This window comes from Athene cunicularia (genome assembly GCF_003259725.1).
Source record: "Athene cunicularia isolate RWA chromosome 4 unlocalized genomic scaffold, athCun1 chr4_part3, whole genome shotgun sequence".
NCBI classification, from domain to species: Eukaryota; Metazoa; Chordata; class Aves; order Strigiformes; family Strigidae; genus Athene; species Athene cunicularia.
The window spans coordinates 6,192,960-6,211,614 of record NW_020799100.1 but is presented as its reverse complement, the minus strand read 5'-3'; the positions used below and the strand labels follow the sequence as shown (position 1 = coordinate 6,211,614).

General features: G+C 41.2%; 1 protein-coding gene across 1 annotated transcript in view; it reads right to left on the bottom strand.

Moving 5' to 3' along the window:
• GRIA3 (glutamate ionotropic receptor AMPA type subunit 3) overlaps window positions 1-18,655 on the bottom strand; it is a 163,153-nt gene that overhangs the window by 47,689 nt on the left and 96,809 nt on the right. The window contains exons 6-11 of the mRNA XM_026848517.1: window positions 17,770-17,823; window positions 16,113-16,274; window positions 12,269-12,436; window positions 8,852-8,956; window positions 7,394-7,501; window positions 6,011-6,217 (exon numbers count right to left, since the gene is read on the bottom strand). Of these exons, the coding sequence (XP_026704318.1) occupies window positions 6,011-6,217; window positions 7,394-7,501; window positions 8,852-8,956; window positions 12,269-12,436; window positions 16,113-16,274; window positions 17,770-17,823 (804 nt within the window). The remainder of the gene's footprint in view (window positions 1-6,010; window positions 6,218-7,393; window positions 7,502-8,851; window positions 8,957-12,268; window positions 12,437-16,112; window positions 16,275-17,769; window positions 17,824-18,655) is intronic.

Here is an 18,655-nt window from a genome sequence, read left to right as displayed (position 1 = left end):
TGCCTGTCTGGTCATTCATGCTTGCAGAACTGAACAATTTCTTTGCTCGTGTGTTGCTTTTCAAGAAGTGGGTCTAGGCTACAGTCTCTTTGCATGACGGGAAGTCAGCCAGCACTTAGGCTATGTGCAGACCGAAGCAGAGGAACACTGTCTGATTTCCACCAGGAGCCAAACCTCCAGGCACCCCAGAAATGCTGAAGGCAGGTACACAGCAGCGTCAGAAGAGACTGCACTGGAATGAGAAATGGCTGAGCACATTTTAGGACTTGAGGTTTCCAGCTATCAGCAAAGGATGTCAGACAGACCAACACTTCACCTGTAGTATCTGCTGGCAAAAGCTACCTTATAAAGAGAGGCCAGTATATCCAAGGTATCGGGGTGTGTTGAGAGGCCAGGTTCTGGAGGAGGCATTGTGTTTTTAACACATTAGCTCATGCTTATTTAAAAACAACGGCTGATAGCTGACTAGCAACACGCTGCATCGAAGCCTTAATGTGTATTAGCTGAGCAGTGTAAAAAGGTATTAAGGTGTTAAAACTGCAGTTGGCCCTGTCTGCTGTCGTTTGTCAATGTTAAGTCCATGCATGCTTTATGTGGATGCCCACAGTTCCCTCTGAGACACTGCTACTGTGTGCAGATGGAGAAATTAAGGGTACCGCTGCTTTTTGTCCTGCGGACATACATGTGCTTTCTCTGTCTGTGCTCGGACACAGGTCAGCCGAAGCCTGGGGCTGTGTCAGCACGGCTCTATGCCAGGGCTGTGGTCCTGTCCCCCCCGCACGGCGTGGTGCCACCTGGGCAGGGACCCTGTATCTGCCCGTGTGTGGACAGGATGAGGGTCAGTCTGAGCCGCAGGGCAGCGGCATCGCATGGCAGACTCTGGGCACTGGTTCCTGGGCTTCCCTCCTGTAGGAACCAGGGGTTCAGGGTGAAGGACGAGCTTCTCCCGCTCATGGCACAGTCAGGCTCTGCCACAGACTAAAAGCACATGGGACATTTTGAGCAGAATTAGGAATTACATTAGTCTTCCTCTCCCGCTACAATTCAAAGGCTGTATATGCCATCTGTAGTCTTTCTGCTGCTGCGGGGAGAGCCAGAGAGGCCACTGCCATGGGAGACTGGTTAGTCTGTTAAAGGCAGGGAGATGTGTAGGTGGTCCCACTCTGACAGACTGCGGAGGCTGCCCGTGTTCAGGGAACTGTCTGTCCTTTACATCCTGCTTCATTCCTTTATGCTATTTTACATACTGAAAATTCTTTATAAAGACCTTTTTTTTTACCTGAGGAGAGTTTTAAAGGCTGTAAGGTCTGGCTGCTCTTTCCATTCCCAAAGCATCTGTAGCTACAATTAAGATCTGTGTTAAGCCTACTATCAGTTAGTCTCAGCGATGTGAAAAGCATCAGGCCTGGGGAGGGAAGGCTTTCCCTGGCTGAACTGTGAAGGAAGAACAGCAGCCTGCTTCAAAAGGGAAAGGAGAAATAAAAGCCTACAGAAAGAGGCTTACCCTACAGAAGAGAAAAGACGATTGTCTAATGCTCAGCAGCTGGTGGGTACAAAGCCCTGAGCACCAGCCTCGCGGGGTGTGTGCGGTGGGAGACCCTGCTGCTCGTCAGCCCGAGCAGAGGGCATGCTGATAGTCGGTGGGTGGGTCAGGGGGGAACAGCACTTGCCTTGCTGGTTTGCTTTGCTGGTTAGATTGAAATAGTGATTCAGTCTCCCACACCAAGAATGATTTAGCTACTTCCCTCTTCTAAAATGTCCAGGAAAAAAACTTTATCTATTTGCTATTTTTATTCTGTCAAAAGTTTCTGTTACTTTTTAGAAATTTCTCTTAGTTTAAATAATAATAGTGCTTGAATTGGTAGGATTTCTGGTAGGAAAAAGAGTCTTATTGTGACACCATCAGAGTGAAAGAGCAAAATTAAGGTTTTCTTCAACCTAAACTGACATTTTTTGATTTATTAAAAAAATCAATTTCATTTTAATGTCAAATTTAATTATTATCATAATTAATTATTATTACTACTACTACCACCACCATTTGAAAATTGCTAACAAACCACAAGGTCCTTTTAGCTCCTCTCTAAGAAGACCTCTGGTTTCTCCTGTCTGAAATAAAGGAGTTTGGGAATAATATCTGCTCGGCCGGAATTCCCTGCCTCCAGGGCTGCCATCCCTACACTGCCAGAGAGCAAGCCCTTCTCTGAGACCAGGTTCATTTGTACAGCCACAAAGAAAGGTCCAGGAGGGCCAGCTGAGACTGTCCTCACCTTTGGGGGGCCCTACAGCACAGCAGACTTTCATGCCCTCCAACCAGCCCTGATGTGGTGTGCGACGGGGCAGGGAGAATTTCTAATGGAAGTATTTTAGTGTGTCTATCCTCAGGTAATGTCTAACTCTCGGGACTGCTCCCGTTAGCCCAGCTAATGCAGATCTCTAGTCAGCCTTACCCTGGAGTGGGGGCTGTGCTGATCAGCCTCAGGACCCGTAGCGCCGTGACACAGCACCCCCGTTGCTTTGGGTACAGCTCAGTGCACGGTGAGCCCCCTCCCATCCCTCCCCTGTCCCCGACGTTCCGAGCCCTCCGATGCAGTGGGCTGGAGCCTGCACAGACCCGGCTGCCCTTTCTCTCCTGACGATGCTGCATCCCACAGGAAGCGAGGGCGACAGTAACAACGAACTGGCACAAACTAAGCATTAATTACAGCTAATTAAGGTTTTGGCATTAAAATGACAAGCCATTCACTTCCTATGACTGTCTTAAGAGCAATTTTAGAAAAGAGTTGTATGCATGGGGCTACGCAAAAAAGGGCACAGTATTCAAAAAGCTGGGTAAGGCTTCCCAGCAGTGCCAGGTGGTGGTGAGAAGCTTGCTGGGTCAGGAATATGCTGTATTTGACAAATGACTAGTCACTGTTTATCACTTGAGACAAATGCAATCTAAAAGATTGTGTTTTCTGCCACAGCTCAGTTCAGCTGCTGGATAACTGGTACCAAAACCAATCAGGTCCCTTTTATCCCCCCATGCCTGTCTTCCATACATGCTAATAAAGGCATTTAAAATCTAATCTCCCTCTTGTCTTCCCAAAATGGAATCCAGAGGAGCCAAATATGACACTCATTTTGCAGACAGGGCTCACAGGAGCATTAGGGGTAACATACAGTTTTAGTTCCCTAATAGAGTTTTAAGCCCCTGAGAGATAAAGTCAGCTCATAAATGAGGCACTTGCTCCAAATAATTAGCACTTCTAGAGAACTTCTCATCTTCAAAGGGCCCCGTGCACATCCTTGTGAGCGTGGTGCACAGCCCACTCTCAACAGATGGAGAAAGAGGCCAAGGGTATTTCATGATGTTTGCAGACAGTGCTGGGAAAGGGTCTGGAGGGCTGGTGAGCTTTGTACTCAGAGTTCAGGGGCTGTTTTCCCCGCTTGCAGAAAGCCAGGTGGATTTCTGCACAGCTTGCCAGCTCAGAAGTTCAGTTCGGCAGGACGGGGAGCTAGCTCAGCAGCGCTGGGCTGCAAGCATTAACCTGGGTCTACAGTCAAACCTCAAGGGATGCATCTGACCTTTGAATAATTGAGCACTGCAGTGAAGAGGCTTCAGTAACTGAGCTCGCAGCGTGAGAAGTGGAGCTGTTGGGGGTCAGGGAGGGAAACGTTCCTCCATTTTTCATTAATGCGAAAACACAGATGAAAACTGTGCTTCAGAATACAAAGGAACAGACCCTTTTTCGGGGGAAAATGATAGTGGCAGCGTGGGTTTGGGGTTGTTTTAAGGTATGGTCTACAGTGCTCGTGAGGCTGGTTTTTTGCTGGTGTGAAAAGGTGACAAGTATAGTCAGGTCAAGGGGAAGTGGCTAGGGTGCAGTTTGATGCTAAGGAGGCAGAGCTCTCTGAACTAGGCTCGTCCCAAGGGGTTGTGGAAAAGGCAGCTGCAGCCAACCTGTTTATCATAGAATCACAGAATGGTTTGGGTTGGAAAGGACCTTTAAAGGTCATCAGGTTGCTCAGAGCCCTGTCTAACCTGACCTTGAACATTTCCAGGAATGGGGCATCTACCACCTCCCTGGGCAACCTGTTCCAGTGTTTCACTACCCTCCCTTGTAAAAAATGTCTTCCTTATATCTAGTCTGAATTTACCCTCTTTTAGTTGAAAACCATTACCCTTGTCCTACTGCAACAGGGCCTGCTAAAAATCTTGTCCCCATCTTTCTTAAAAGCTTCGTTTAAGCACTGGAAGACCACTATAAGGTCTCCCCAGAGCTTTTTTGCCAGGCTGAACAACCCCAACTCTCTCAGCCTGTCCTCATAGGAGAGGTGCTCCAGCCCCCTGGTCATTTCTGTGGCCCTTTATCCAGGTGGACCTTGCATCCTACAGCTAATCTTACTTGGCTCGAGTCCCAGAGGCAGTGGCCCATATCACACCTTTCCTCCTCTGGTGTGGACGGTCCTTGTGCCCTGGCTCTTAACAGCAATTTCAGGTTCTCTTTTGACATGCCTTTTGCAGATGGTATGGTTATTTTTTTTCCATGAATAAACTGTTTCATTGCTTGTCACTTGAAAATATATCAAAAGGACCCAATTACAGCTAATACTCTTGATATTTCTTGAACCACACACAGGGAAACTGAGGGTTTAGGCTTCCACTGCAATGTAATTATGCTCGGAACTAAACTAAACCTTTGCTTCAGAGGTTCTCAATGTACTTGTATTCTCTAGGAGAGGTAACACCAATTTCCCAAATCGCATAACTGAGGCATGGGGAGTTCAAAAGATTTGCATAATGTCAAACCTCAATGTAACGGGGAAGTGAAGATACAACCCAGGGGTTCGGACCCATTTACTTTCTCTAATCAGGAGATTTCCCTCCCTCCCTCCCCTTAATACCATACTACAAAAACAATGTTGCTTATGAAATATTTTGAAGTCAAATAGGCTACCCAATATATAACAAGGCATTAAGACTGACTGCTCCAGAATAAGAAATCGTTTAAAAATCTAGCAATTTAAAAAGACTGGTTCATTTGAAAAGAATTATCTCACTAAACATTTTGCAAGAATGATGATATGTTATCCCAAGGAAATTTTGAGGTGACTTTTAGAAATCACACTCAGCCATGGAACAAAAGGAGGCAGTGGAAATACTCGCTTCTGCTCAGATATTTTTAATAAAGGAAAGCTTGTTAAAAATAAACTGTAAAGAAGATTTGGGTGGAATCACAAATCATCTCATTAGCATTTGGGGGAAAAAAAAAAAAGCAAAGATGAAATATCAGCTTGTAAAGTCTTTTCTGCAAAGCCAATTTTCTCCCCCTTCCATCTGGTTTATCTATATTCCAAAATTCTCATTTTCAAAGAAGATTCTAAAATGGCAATTCCGGACTGTTTTTGTTCTTACTAAACAAAGCAATGTACACCCAATATAGAAATATAAAGAGGAATGCAATGAATTAGACTTTTTTTTTTTTTGTCTGACAGTTGATTTTTAAAGTCAAACCCAGGCTTTAAAAAGAAAAAAGATGTGGGTGATTCACACCTGCATTTCTTCTTACCCTGAAAAGCAACTATGGGGCTAACAGAGTCTTTAGTCTCTGGTCAAACACAAACTGACATCAGTGATCCAACAAGGGCCAGCACCATAGTATCAGACCTTTAACGGGAGGGGCACCCTCACAGCACTTACAAGACTGATAGAGAAAAAGGAGACATGGCAAATGCAAAAGCAGTGTATGATGGGCAAACTGGAAATTCTGCTGTACAAAAGAATTTTAAATTTGCCCAATGCCACTTCTCAACATTTTGTGAAATCTGATTTGGAGAACAGCAGTAAAAAAGTGACACTTCCCTGAAATGAAACGATTAGAAAAGCAGACTATAAAAATGGCACTACAAAGAAATATCTAGAATTTTAAAGGTGGTATTCAAACAGAAGATCTTTATTTTGCAGTTTATTAACTTTGAGCATAACTTTTTATAAAGAACATTAAAATGAAGGTTAAGAGAAACTTACCCCATAGACCAGTTCACCCACCATGCCATTCCATATCTTAGTCTCAGGGTCCCTAGCTCCATATTTCCCATCTCCAACAATTGACAGTTTGTATTTTATTCCAACATGTTTTGCTATTTCAGAAGCTAAGTCTACACAATATCCTTCATATCTCTCATTCCCTTCTAGTTGTTCATGGTTTTTCTTATACATTACATATGGTGATTCCTTTGAAACAAAAGTAAAGATCAAAAGTCTATGAATGTAAAATACAACTTTAAAACATACAAAATGAGAGCTGTTATTATCCTTTATATTACTGGCAAGTATTTACAATATTTCCTCCTTTGGTACAGAAATTAAAACGACACACTTTTGCAGTTTAAAAATCCTTGGCTGATCCTACAGCCACACATGCTATTGATTGTATCCCTAGTACAGACCCACTGGAGACAACAGGACTATTCCACTTTAACAAAGTTACACTTTTGTTTGCAGGGTTAGGCCTGATTAGACAGTCAAAAAGCATCACTGTAGTAATAATTCAGGTTTTAGTGTTTAAAGAACTGATGTATCCCAACACCTGTACCATCAAAATAATTTCCTAAGGCCCCAGTGGCCTAGAATGGGGCTCTGATGGAGGTATTTTCAAAGCAGCCTAAGGGAAGGCAGGCTAAAATACTCAGCAGCAATTTTTGTCATGAAATTCCCTTAGCCTTCTTGGAAAATTCTAGCCAAAATGCAGATTATATCTCACTAAATCCATAGGAGTATAAAATACAATGCTTCAGGAAATAGTATAAAATTGGCTCATGCTTAGTAGACTTGCAACAGGCATAAAAGTCACAAACAATACTGTACAGAGCACATCTGCGAGAGGCATTGGGACTGACACAGGTGCTGCTGTTTGTGAGACACAGGAAGAGCTTTACTTCTCTGGAATTGCCTGGGTGTAGGTCACTTTTCACCCCCTGCTAGAGCAGTTCCAGTTCTCTACAGGCTTCATTGTTGCCACCCTTACTCAGTCCACAGGGGTTGAGTTTACAGGAGCTGTACCTGAGTGAGGGGTGCAAGATTTGACCCTGCAGCAGGAAGGCCAGATCCTGCAGTCATTTACATACATGCATAATAACTTCACTATGTGAGGCATTCCATTGAATTCAAGTGTCTGAGAAGCAGCAAAGCACAATGTTGAGCTCAGTGAGCTTCTGTGAGTAAACTTACTGATACACATAGAAGTTTGTAGGATCAAGCCTTCAGTTCATCTCTGGAAGATACTGAACTTTTCAGTCACTTGAAGTCACACAGTACCCAACATTTGTCTCCTGGCAAGGTGTCTAACACACCTCAGGAGCCATGTGTCTTGTTTCCTAAACACAAACACACTAAGAACACAAAACTTACCAAGATGGTAGTGACTACTATAGTTCTGTTCTCCACAGACGAAGTGTCATTAGAGGGCAGCTGATCTAATGCTGGCACAAATCTTTCATATTCGTTCCAATAACCAACCTATAAAAATGGAAATTGTTACCTCATTATATATGTTTACAAGGACTCTGGTGTGTGAACAGGTCAATTTACAGGTCAATATATAACTGTCAAAACATATGGCTTTCTAACACACATACAACATTTTTGCCATTCAAGGACTACATTAGCTTTAATATATTTTCCTTAAAGAAACAATGTTCTCAAGTCCACATGCAAATAAATACAATACAAATCTAAGTGAAAATACATATTAAATCCTCCCTATCTAAATTCACATCATCATGGTCCCGTGGAATAAAGTCCCATGTATTCACAGCATGAGAATATAGTATGGACAAGAAAACAAACTGCACAGCACTCAGAGTAAAAGTCTTTGATTTTGTAATTTTTATCCATATTCTGCTGCAGTTCAGACAGTGAATACAGTCCCTGCAGACATGCCTGAGCTAGCTTTAGACTAGATGCCCAGACATCGTTAGCAGTGCAGGCACAGTAGCATTATCTTCAGCACGGGATGCAAAACCCTCTGTGAGCACGGGGTGACTATTTGTCAGCTGGCTTGTGCTGACCTTCATGGTGCTGTGGCTACTTTGCTATGCTATTAGGCTAGGCTTTTGTATTTCTGCACAACACAGAAGTATCACTTTTGTCTACGCTGTAAGCCTAGCTGAACGGCTGGGCCACGTCCAGAGGTATTTTGTTATCAAATATGTGCAGAAGAGTTGAAGGAGTCTCAGCTGTGACTAAGCAGGTAAGGTACCTATCGCCAGGTGGAATCAGAGATTTAGGTGATTCTTCTCTTGATACTCCTGAGACCCTCTCTACCTAATTATTTTTGAAAATCTGCCCTAAATTTCTTTTATAACAGGGATCTAGGAAACTATTCCACTTAGGATCTATACTTTATTTAGGAGAGAAGAGAATGAGTAGAAAATCCTAATTAAAACCAAAATAATTTTTCTGTTAATTTCAGAAGGTTTCTAAAATACACTGGCTCCAGCTTCACTATGGCTTTGAAGCCTGTTACGGAGAGGAAGGGAAAAATGGAGAGGAATTTAGAAGATAGGGCTGAGCACAGGACCATGACAGCAGGTATTATGCTTGCCAGTGAAAAAGCTCCAGAAGGGTTTTATAGAGAAAAAGTGGGGTCTGAAGTTGACATGGAAACCAATCAATATATTAAGCAGGGCAAGTGGTTTGGTCTAACAACAGAATAGAACAAGGTTCCTGGGATAGGAAAGACAGCAAAAAGAGTTTCCTTAGGGACCTATTATTACAAGGCCTGTGTGGTATTTTTGACTTTCAGTGGTTTTGTTGGAATAAATATTTGTGAAGATGCGAAATCTGAATGCGTATCTTGAAACTCACCTTCCGTGATCCAGCAGCTTTCATTTCATACACATCAATTGTGTAATTTGTTCTTCGCCCATAGGTGTCGAACTGGATGTTTCCTGTCATTCCTTGAACTTGCACCTTGAGGGAATAAACAGAAAAAACATTTTAATAAAAAATTCACTTTATTTTTCCCTCCATTACATTTTGCAGGAACCACCAGCTCTAGCACAATTTTTATCTGTATAAGAGACTTGCGGTGCTTTTGACACAGCCAGTTATACTCTTCATAACAAAAACAATCCAAATTTTCTCAGTTTCAGCTGTACATATTCTTTGTTAGTTAGTACTCAGCTGGTGACTCACTACCGCAGAGTGAGCTGCATTTAAGTGTAAGTGAAATTAGCCCTTCACGTACGTTAAATTTAAGAAAGACTGATTCTGCCACGCTTAGTCACACTGGGTCCACCGATAGAGCATGGAGTACCAGCAACACGCATGCAACAATTCAGTGCCATTAAACCCCTCACAATATGGTACAGTGATTTGCAACACGGACCAGAATCCCGTATCATTGCTCATTCTGGGAAATGCTTTATTTTAAGATCAGTCCCAGTGTAGGAGAAAGGAATGAATGTCTTCTCTGAATGAGCACAGAAAATCGTCTCTACTGCTTATGGAGTTTTGGTCTCAATCTGGATGGATGGGTGTATAGACGGTAAGTCATTATCATTATCTACTCACATGAATCATCTTAAGAGGAAATATAAAGTACTTTGTTTCAAAAAAAAAAAAAAATCCTTCTTATTTCCCTGTATGAAAGGGTGAGATATTTCCATCTATCACTTATCAACACTGACAAGCTGTCATCTCAGACAGAAATCTGAAACTTCAGTAGGGGTAAATTAGCTGAATATTTAGCAAAAAGCTGTACAAGTTACAGGAAGAGGTGATGGAAGATTAGTCAAAAGGAAACTATTCAGGGCTGGTGACTATCTGCTATTTCTGGTTTAGAGAGGGGGCAATCAAACGCACTATGGTGGACAAGGCTACATAAGCCAGACAAATTCCTTGGACCCCAAATTATCCAGTGAGCCGAATTCAGACTGACATATAAGGAGTGTGATTTTTTTAAAATCAGTAAGTGGACCTGAACTTTTCTTAAATTAGTTTATATAATTCAGGGATCTGGAACAACATGCGAGTTATTCTAGTCTCCAGAAAGCTGGAGAGGTGAATGGGAGTCTGAAAGCCAAATTTGCCCCTAAGAGGCCTTATCAACTGTGGACTGAGCAAATGTATTTGTAGGGTAGCTGACAGATGTGAGTTGCTGTGTCTGCTTTTGGCACTTGCTGGAAGCTGTCTGGCTACCTTAGCACAGCAGTGGCTCTAAGTCTCAGCAGAGGTCGTTAAGATTGGCTTCATCCCGATGCGTACTGAGACATGAGCATTGTGCACTTGACACCTTTTGACTTCAAATTTAATTTGTTTCCACCTTTGGTGGGAAAACTCAGCACTTTCCAAAATGTGGCTGCACTGAGGCAGGAAGACTCACCAGGACTCAGACCGCTTCTGGTAGCAGCATGTGGAAGCAATCGCAAATGGAGTGACTATTTATAACTGCCCAGATCTGTTCAGGTAAGCTGTCTGCCCCTGATCTGATGTCTCTGAATCAGCTTTAGAAAAACAGACATGCAGTTTTCAAGGTTGTAGGGGAGCAGACTCAGGTAATGCCTATTTCCCTCTTGCCAGCGGGATGACTATAGTGTGGCACCAAACCTTCTGCCAGCACAGGATATTTCATGGATGTCTTGGAAAAAATATTCTTATCTGAGTTGTTGCTACAGAGTGGAGAGGAAACACTGTTAAATCGAAGGTTTTTTCCTGATGCAAAGATTCAAGAGCATTTTCTGAATAGAGGGAGAGAGTGTGATGGACAGGACAAGGTCTGGAAGGCAGTATGGGATGATCTTGGGTAACACTTGTTGGAGGTGTATATAAGCCTCACTTAGATGACTTTCAGTAGCTAAAACAACACAAGGCCAACAGCTGACAGTCAAACTTCTGCATGTTTTGCCAATAAGTTTGGCTTTGTATATTTTATGAGTTATGTTTTTTAAAATAAATTCTCCTGAATAAGGGAGTGTCCTGTAGCAGCATTGGCTTTCTTTGTTGATATGAATATCTCATATCTAACTCGGAGGAGTTTTCTGTTTTGCTTGTAATTAAGTTCAAATGGGCAGTACAAATCCTTTAAGTATTGTGAAGGTTGAATTTAATTAACTTCTCTTCAAAAGTGTGTAATGCTACATTAGTGAATGGGCACTTAGGGCATTTGTTAGGAAGTGACACAATGACATAAAAAGAACTCTGGCAATGTGACCAAACCATCTCTCTCAATCGTAAGAGTGATATAATCTGATTATGACCGTCTGTAACTCATTATAGCCTTCTGATATAATCCTTCCAAGTCGGTAATTGAGAAAACGCAGTAATTAAGATAAGTGTATGAAGTCTGACCTAGGATTTGTTTATACCTAACATGATCTTAGTTTTGATCTCAATCACTCCAGTTCTATGCCTGCATTAATATAATTGATTCTAATAGGTTTGTTTTAGAGTTATTTGAGCCAAATCAAAAGCAGACCATATTCTTGACTATCTACAAAAATGTTATCCAATTTCTCCTGCTGTCACTTGCTTTAACAGACGTAGCAGTCTAAAAAGAGTTAAAAATCAACAAAATTAAGAGATGTAAGCGAGGTAGGATGCCACGCAGTAACTAGTATTAGGGATAAAAAACAGGCCATGCAGGAGGTAATCAGGCTGAGTGCAAAGTTATACCAGGAATCAGAACTGGTTTGAGGCTAAACTGTGTCAAGGTTCAGGCTGGTGCTGAAATCCAGCAGTACTGCTATGACTGACAACGTTTTTTCCACTGCTTTAAGCCAACCTGAGGTGACTTTTTACTGGTAAATTACCACAACTGCATACATGTGTTTAAGTTCATAAATAATATATTCCTGCAAGATTAAAACCAGACATGCCGAGAACCCAGTATAGTTCTGTTAGTCAGATTTGCAGCCTCAGCCAGACTTTAGAAACTCCCAATGCATGTTCATTTGCAAAATGGCTTATACTCACTCTCACGGGAAGCTTGGGTGTTACAGGGAGTCAGACTGTAGGTGCTCTGATGTGGACAATCAGGCAACTGCTGCACTGGTGCTAGAGGATGTGATTTTGGCCAAAGATCTGAGAGCCAATTTGTTATGCCTTGCCCTCTACTGAATGTATTTTAGCCATTCTTTGGAGTTTGTCATTAAGTTTGGGTTTTTCTTTCTCTTTTTTTTTTTTTTTTTTTTTTGTACACGGAGTAGGATGCAAGTTTGGTCCCAGAAAAATTGCTGCTGTTGTGGAATATATAAATTCATTAGCTGGTATGTTTGCCCTTACCATTTTCAGTGCTCTTTCTATATCAATTCCTTGGCTCCATGGTACTGCAGGGTTAGCCAGGCAGTCTCCAGCACTGCCTCTCCTGGAGACATCCACACGCTGTCTTCGGAGGTAACGGAAAGCCTCTGCTATGACTAGGACTGCATCATGGGTCAGTGCAGATGTATACTAAAATGGATGTAAATAAAATATGGTGACACATCTCAGTCTTAGAATTCCTCCAAGTTTATCAGCTCTAGTCCTTCTCTTTGTTAAAATACTCTTAGAAGAATCATGCTTTGCAAGTCCTTTTGCTTGCTCTCTGTCTTGCCGCAGATGCTTTATGTGGTTTAACAATTCTATCTATTTCAATTAAAAAATTTAAAATATATTAATTTCGTAGAGCATATAGCAGCGAAATTTTAAAATAACTAGTTTATAGTTTCATAAAAATTAAATTTAATTGGAAGCTTGCTCATATAAATGAGGTGACTACAAAGGTCTGCAATTCCATGCTGGCCCATACTGTTATCAATAGCAAAGAATAGCTCATATTCGGTTTTTGTTTGGAGTATTCTTTTTCTTTCTAACAAGGTTACCAAGACAGGCAGTTTTGAATTGAGGTTAACATAAATCATTTCTGTTTGGACCACAATCCTGATTAGGTAGCATCTGTGGCAAGGAATAGATCAGATTACTTTTCTTAAAAGACAGCTATACAAGCAAGTAATGACAAACCACACTTTAGGCATTATATCTCCTTGGTAATTGCCCATCTGCCTTCTCTTACTCCACGGTAAATCTGAGGAGGGTGGTAAGCTTTGTGTAACAGCAACTCTTCAACAAAAGCCCCAGACTCCTTAACTACTTGTTCATGTTGCTGTCAACTTCATCCATTGCTTGTTGTATGTATCTGGTGACACTCCCCAGTGCTAAAAATTTAGTATCGCCTATGAAATATCATGGAGCTGTTTTTTTTTCACATTTCTTCTACATTTATGTGTTTGTCTGAAAGTTCTTCCCACCTAGAATGGCCCAGGCTTTGCATATGACACCACTGGTTTTCACTGGCACTACAGCATACCTGTAATTTAGGGGTCTGTGTGCACGAGGGCATTTCAACGTGAACATACTGGGAGCAACTGAATGTGCTCGGTGTGCAAGACCAGATTTTGTGTAACTGACCCTTCGCATTTCCACAGTGTAAGAGAATGAAGAGAATTTAAAAAGAATGTAAGGGGTATCTGCATGTACTGGTGCGTCTGCCCTTCTTTTGCCTGTCTGTGTGACACTGTAGAGCTCCTGGCTCCCCATGAACCTTACCTTGGAGTTAGTGCCAGAAGGCATGCTGACCATGCATGAATTAGAAAGGAGGAAATCTATGTTTCAACTGCATGTTCAGCTACTCTCTGTGTGGATAAGACTTATTAAATTCAGAAGAATTAATTCTATGCTGTAGGGCAGGATCGCACAATTGGTGGTCTGTATTTCTTAAAAATGTGTATTATCTTACTGCAAGCTCTTCAGTTTGCTATAAAGCCTTAGGAAATCTGCACAGAAGGAGGCGTGTCTGCATGTGCAGATCAAGAGAATTCTATCTGATAAAAAAGTGCAAAGGCAGAATTGTGAAGAAGGTTATACAGCAGCCGTTTTTACTGAGTTCTCAATGACAGCACTTTAAAAACTCTTACTGAGGGCACGTGAGGTGGTTCCTGCTCTGACTGCATCTAGGTACAGGCGCTCTTTTGATCCTGCCCACCTTTACCTCTTCCTGTGATGTGTTTCAGTGATCACCCTCTCCTCTTTTAGTAAGCTAACAAAGGTGATACGTCACATTCCACACAACAATATAGAATCAGATAGTAATTTTAAGGTATTTGTTCTAGTGTTAAAAAAACCTTGTAATAGCTGTCCAATCTAGCACTACATAAAATTTACACGCTGATAATTTTTTCAGCAGACTGCATCAATTGTCAGTAACCTTAATGCAGTCCCTTCCAAGTCATGCCAAGAGAGCTATCTAATTTTCTACTTTATTTGAATTCTACTTATAAATGCATGAGCATGCAAAGAGAAAAAAGAGAGAGAGAAGGGAAAGGCTGATAAAATACAGAATAAATTAAACATCAGGGCTTTAATCTCTAGGCAATTTTATTTCCTAATCAAAAAATATTGTACATCAATTTTTAAGTATGCTTTTTGTCTGATTGACAAATACTGTGCACATTTCTATAATGAGCAGTACATTTGTGGAAAGGTAATGTAATCTTTGTGTTTGTACCATATAGTTAAGATTCTTTTTTAAGAATGGAGAATAATTTTTCCCTCAAGGTAAATTGCTTTCAAGTGGAATAAAATCTTCCCAGGTTAACTTTATATATTTCAGAGCTTTCAAGATTAGTATGATACTTATCTTCACTTCTGCATCACTGCCAGGAAGCTTTAGAAAGCAGGTCTAGCTTCTAATCAAGAGGGAACAATACACTAATCTGAGTTTTGTGGGCCTATGCTTGCTTTTCTCTGCTTCCTCTGAAATGCCAGCAAGGCTACGGGATGATGTGGAATTAAGAAAATTTTCCTTCCCGACAGAAATCACATGATTCCAAGGATGGAAAAGTATTCCTCCAAAGGGCATCAGCCTTCTGGCACTAGAACCTCATACCTGGTTCCTATTATCTTATTTCATTGCAAATCTGTAGTCCAACACATTGCTAACACCTGCCCTGGTATACTCCCCACACTGGAGCGGACTAGATTTTTCCTTCCTAGCTAGTATTTTAGGCTTCCCTGAATTCTGTCTTACCAATATCAAGACATTATTCCAGTTTACTTGAGTTATTTTGAATTTGAAATCTGTTCATCAATTTGCATGTGTCCCTCCTAAATCAACCAGGAAAGACACGAACTGTCTCATCATGGCTTCTTATATAGGTCTGGCTTCCCCGAGACAGTCAGTATACATGATGTGGAGAACTGGACTCCCGGGAGACACAGAATTTAAGGTCCTCTCATTCACCAGTCCCAGGTTTTACTCACCTATGCTTACTGATGAAAAAGAACAGGCCTCACCAAAAGAGGGAGAGAAAGAAGGAACGTAATAGGAGTATTAATAATATGCAGTGATCCTAGAAGATTTTATGACTTCCATCACTGGACCAAGTATCCTCAATGCACTCCCCGACTAGACAGTGAATAGCATCCCCCTCTACTATAGAGATGCTGAGGCAGAAAAATCTGGGGGAGATACTAGCAGGTTGCAAGTCTTTTAATAACAGCAGCTTTTAGTTCACCCAGTCTATGACAGTTTTGGTGAACCTGGGACTTCCATTCAAAAAAATTTGGAAATTTGGTTGCAGTTATAACATCCAGAGCACTTAAGTAAAGGACAGTGGTGCAAAATAGAGGGTTTGATTATGAGGGCAACTGTCAGCAGTGACTAGGAGGTGGCAGTGGCTCCTCCGTGAATCCAGAGCTTCTCTATTTTGCACATGAAATTCTCTATTAGCATTAACATAACTAGTAACCCACAGTTTTGCATCTAAAATTTAACCTAAGTAGCCCCCACACCCACGCCCATGCCAAGACTAACTCAAGAAGTTCAAGATAAAAGTGCACTGTCCACTGTACAATGACACAATTTGCAAGACCAAGTCTTTGCCTCTGAGGAATCCTCACCATAGTGGGCACTTGCATCCAACCACCTGCCTCTGCCTCTTTCTCTCTTCTGGAAGGGCAGTGAATGCTGTGATGCATTCTAGTCAGGGATCTATATAATACACATGCACACACCTGGGGTTAACCCCCCACAAATAATTGTTAAAAGCAACTCATATAATCTCCGTCACTTGTAGGGTAAAATAAATACCTTTAATGGTGAGTTTTTGGCTTCAGGGAATTCCCTTTCATCAAGCCTCACCCAGCGTTGCAGAAACTGTTGAACCATTGGGTTTTCATTATTAACAATCTGAAATCCAGTAACATTGGCACCTCCATGCATTACTCTCTCCAGAACAATGTCTGTGAAACCCTGGGAGGACACAAGTAGAAAACAGGAATCATTGCCATCCAAAGTCCCTTTTCTTTGGCTCAGTTTTACCTGCTACAAGTGTAGCACAAAAGAAACAGATTAATTTCCCTCTTGTTAGCTGAAAATATTCTACCAAGGAGACAATTACTATCACAATTGGGATTGTGATAGCAGCATCAGATAGAATTTAAAATGTCTTCTTGTTCAGACCTTTGTGATAGAAAACGGCCCTGTTGTGTTGTGGCAATGTGGTATGTAATATTTACTGGTCAGAAAGAAAACAGCGGTGAAGCTTGAAGTACTATTTCCTTTTTTCTCCTCATCATGACGAAAATGGGTCAAAGACCTCAATCCCACTTGTACAGCAAAGTGCGTATAAAGGTTCAGTGCTGGGAGCAGAAAACCACTTAACACCCATATTGTTCTGTGGAAGCAAGGAGTACACCTCTTGCTAGGCAGTTCTCTGTCACAGCATTGCTTAACATTTCACTTGCAAACAGAACGGTATGATTCTCTCCCACTCTGTTGTTATTTATACCTGAGGCAGTAAATTGGTGTCTTTTTGATTAGTATGACTTGATTGCAGCCATGTTTATCTGAATGTCAATGGTTACACATGCTAAAAGGTAACCCAGAATAAGAACCCCTGTATTTCTATGCACACGCTAATCAGCAAGATCATAACTGGTTGTTATAATGCAAAATGACACATCCTAAAGTCATGCAGTACTTATACCAATAAGGGTATTTTGAAATTTGTCTTTTCTGCTTTAATCACCCCAAAACATGGATACAGAAAATATTCTACTAAATGGGATTGCTAATTTGAAAGCCTGAGTTTTGGAAAAACATTTTTCCACTCACAGTAGATACAGAACCCCCAAATTAGTCTTGCTGCAGGATCAATTACAATATAACATTTTTTCTAAGGAACTCTGGCAGATGGTGCTTCAGAGGCATCATAAACATCCCTGAAAGTCAATTTTAGAACCCAGAAGAAGCTCAGATAAAAATGTACTGTCTTGTCTTGGTAGGTCAACACATATACAGGTACCACTCTACACTCTGAAATACAAAAGAACAGCTAAACAGGCTGGCTGGTTTACTTAATGAAATTGTTCTAATTTGCTGTTTTTCATCACATTTTATACACAAATACACTACAATTATTTTTCCTGGAGTGCTTAAATTTCAAATATGTTACATAAAAGACTACAGTTATTAAGTGTCTTATTTATGAGGATACAAATTAGTGGAAAACATATAATTAAATTATTAATTCAAAATTAGTAATGAGCTTCTTAGACAAAAGAAAGACCATAATTGAGTACAAATGACTATAACATACCAGTTCTAGTATTTACTGAAATAATTTCTCAAAATCCAAGAACCCATCCATGCATTTCCTCTTTTGCTGATTAAAGTTGCCACAATCTGAACAGAATATATTACCCTCTAAACCTTAGGTATACATGGAATGAAGAAAATTTCTTACCAGGTTAGCTAACATGTAGTGATAGCCTCTAGAATGTTTGCCAAGGATTACAACCTGTGTATAGAAAAAAAATTTACGTATTATTCAGTTGGGAAAACACCAGAGAATGAACATTTTGGTACCCCTCTATGCCCAATCCATGGGCAACTTGAGTATTACAGACCCGTGGCTTTATAGACATGATGCAGTCATTTATGTTTTTGAAACACATGAGCAGAGCACAAAGAAGAGTGACTCAAAGGCTGAGAAAACTCTGCTTGCACAGATGACCCTACCTGGCAAACCCACCCTTGTGATCATTATGTCCCCTGCTGACCAGGTTAATTTTAGTTATGAGTTTAAGCATTTCTGTTCTGAAACAAGGTAAAATCGTAACTGTTTACTTTGTTCCTTGGTTGTGGAGTGCATGAGAAGCGGGTGACAGAGCCCTGCCACTGTTTATTTAACTGTACCAGCACGTTGGAGCTCAGTGGGCTCCAAGTTGTTCACGAGGTCTCCTGCCATGAGTACCCTGGCCAAGCCTTGCCATATATGAATGCTTAAATTCCTGAAGCTATAAGCAGTGACCTTCATTGTCTTTTGGCAGCTTTCAAAAGGTCTGAAAATTTATTGTTTCCACTGCATCTAAACAGACACATCTGACCTTACACGTTTCGCCAAAATTTATACTAAATGTGATGTTGCACATTCCATTAAACCAACATCTCCTGCCCTTCTTGATACCACTTGGGCATCCTTCTGTACAAATGGAATCTTTAAATGGAATCACTAAGAGACAAAAAAGCAGCAGGATGAACTGAGCAGCCAGATTCTGTAAGGATAACAGGGAGAAGTGGAAGCAGCACTGCCTGGCAAGCCTGAATTCTGCCATCTTGTGTGCTCATCT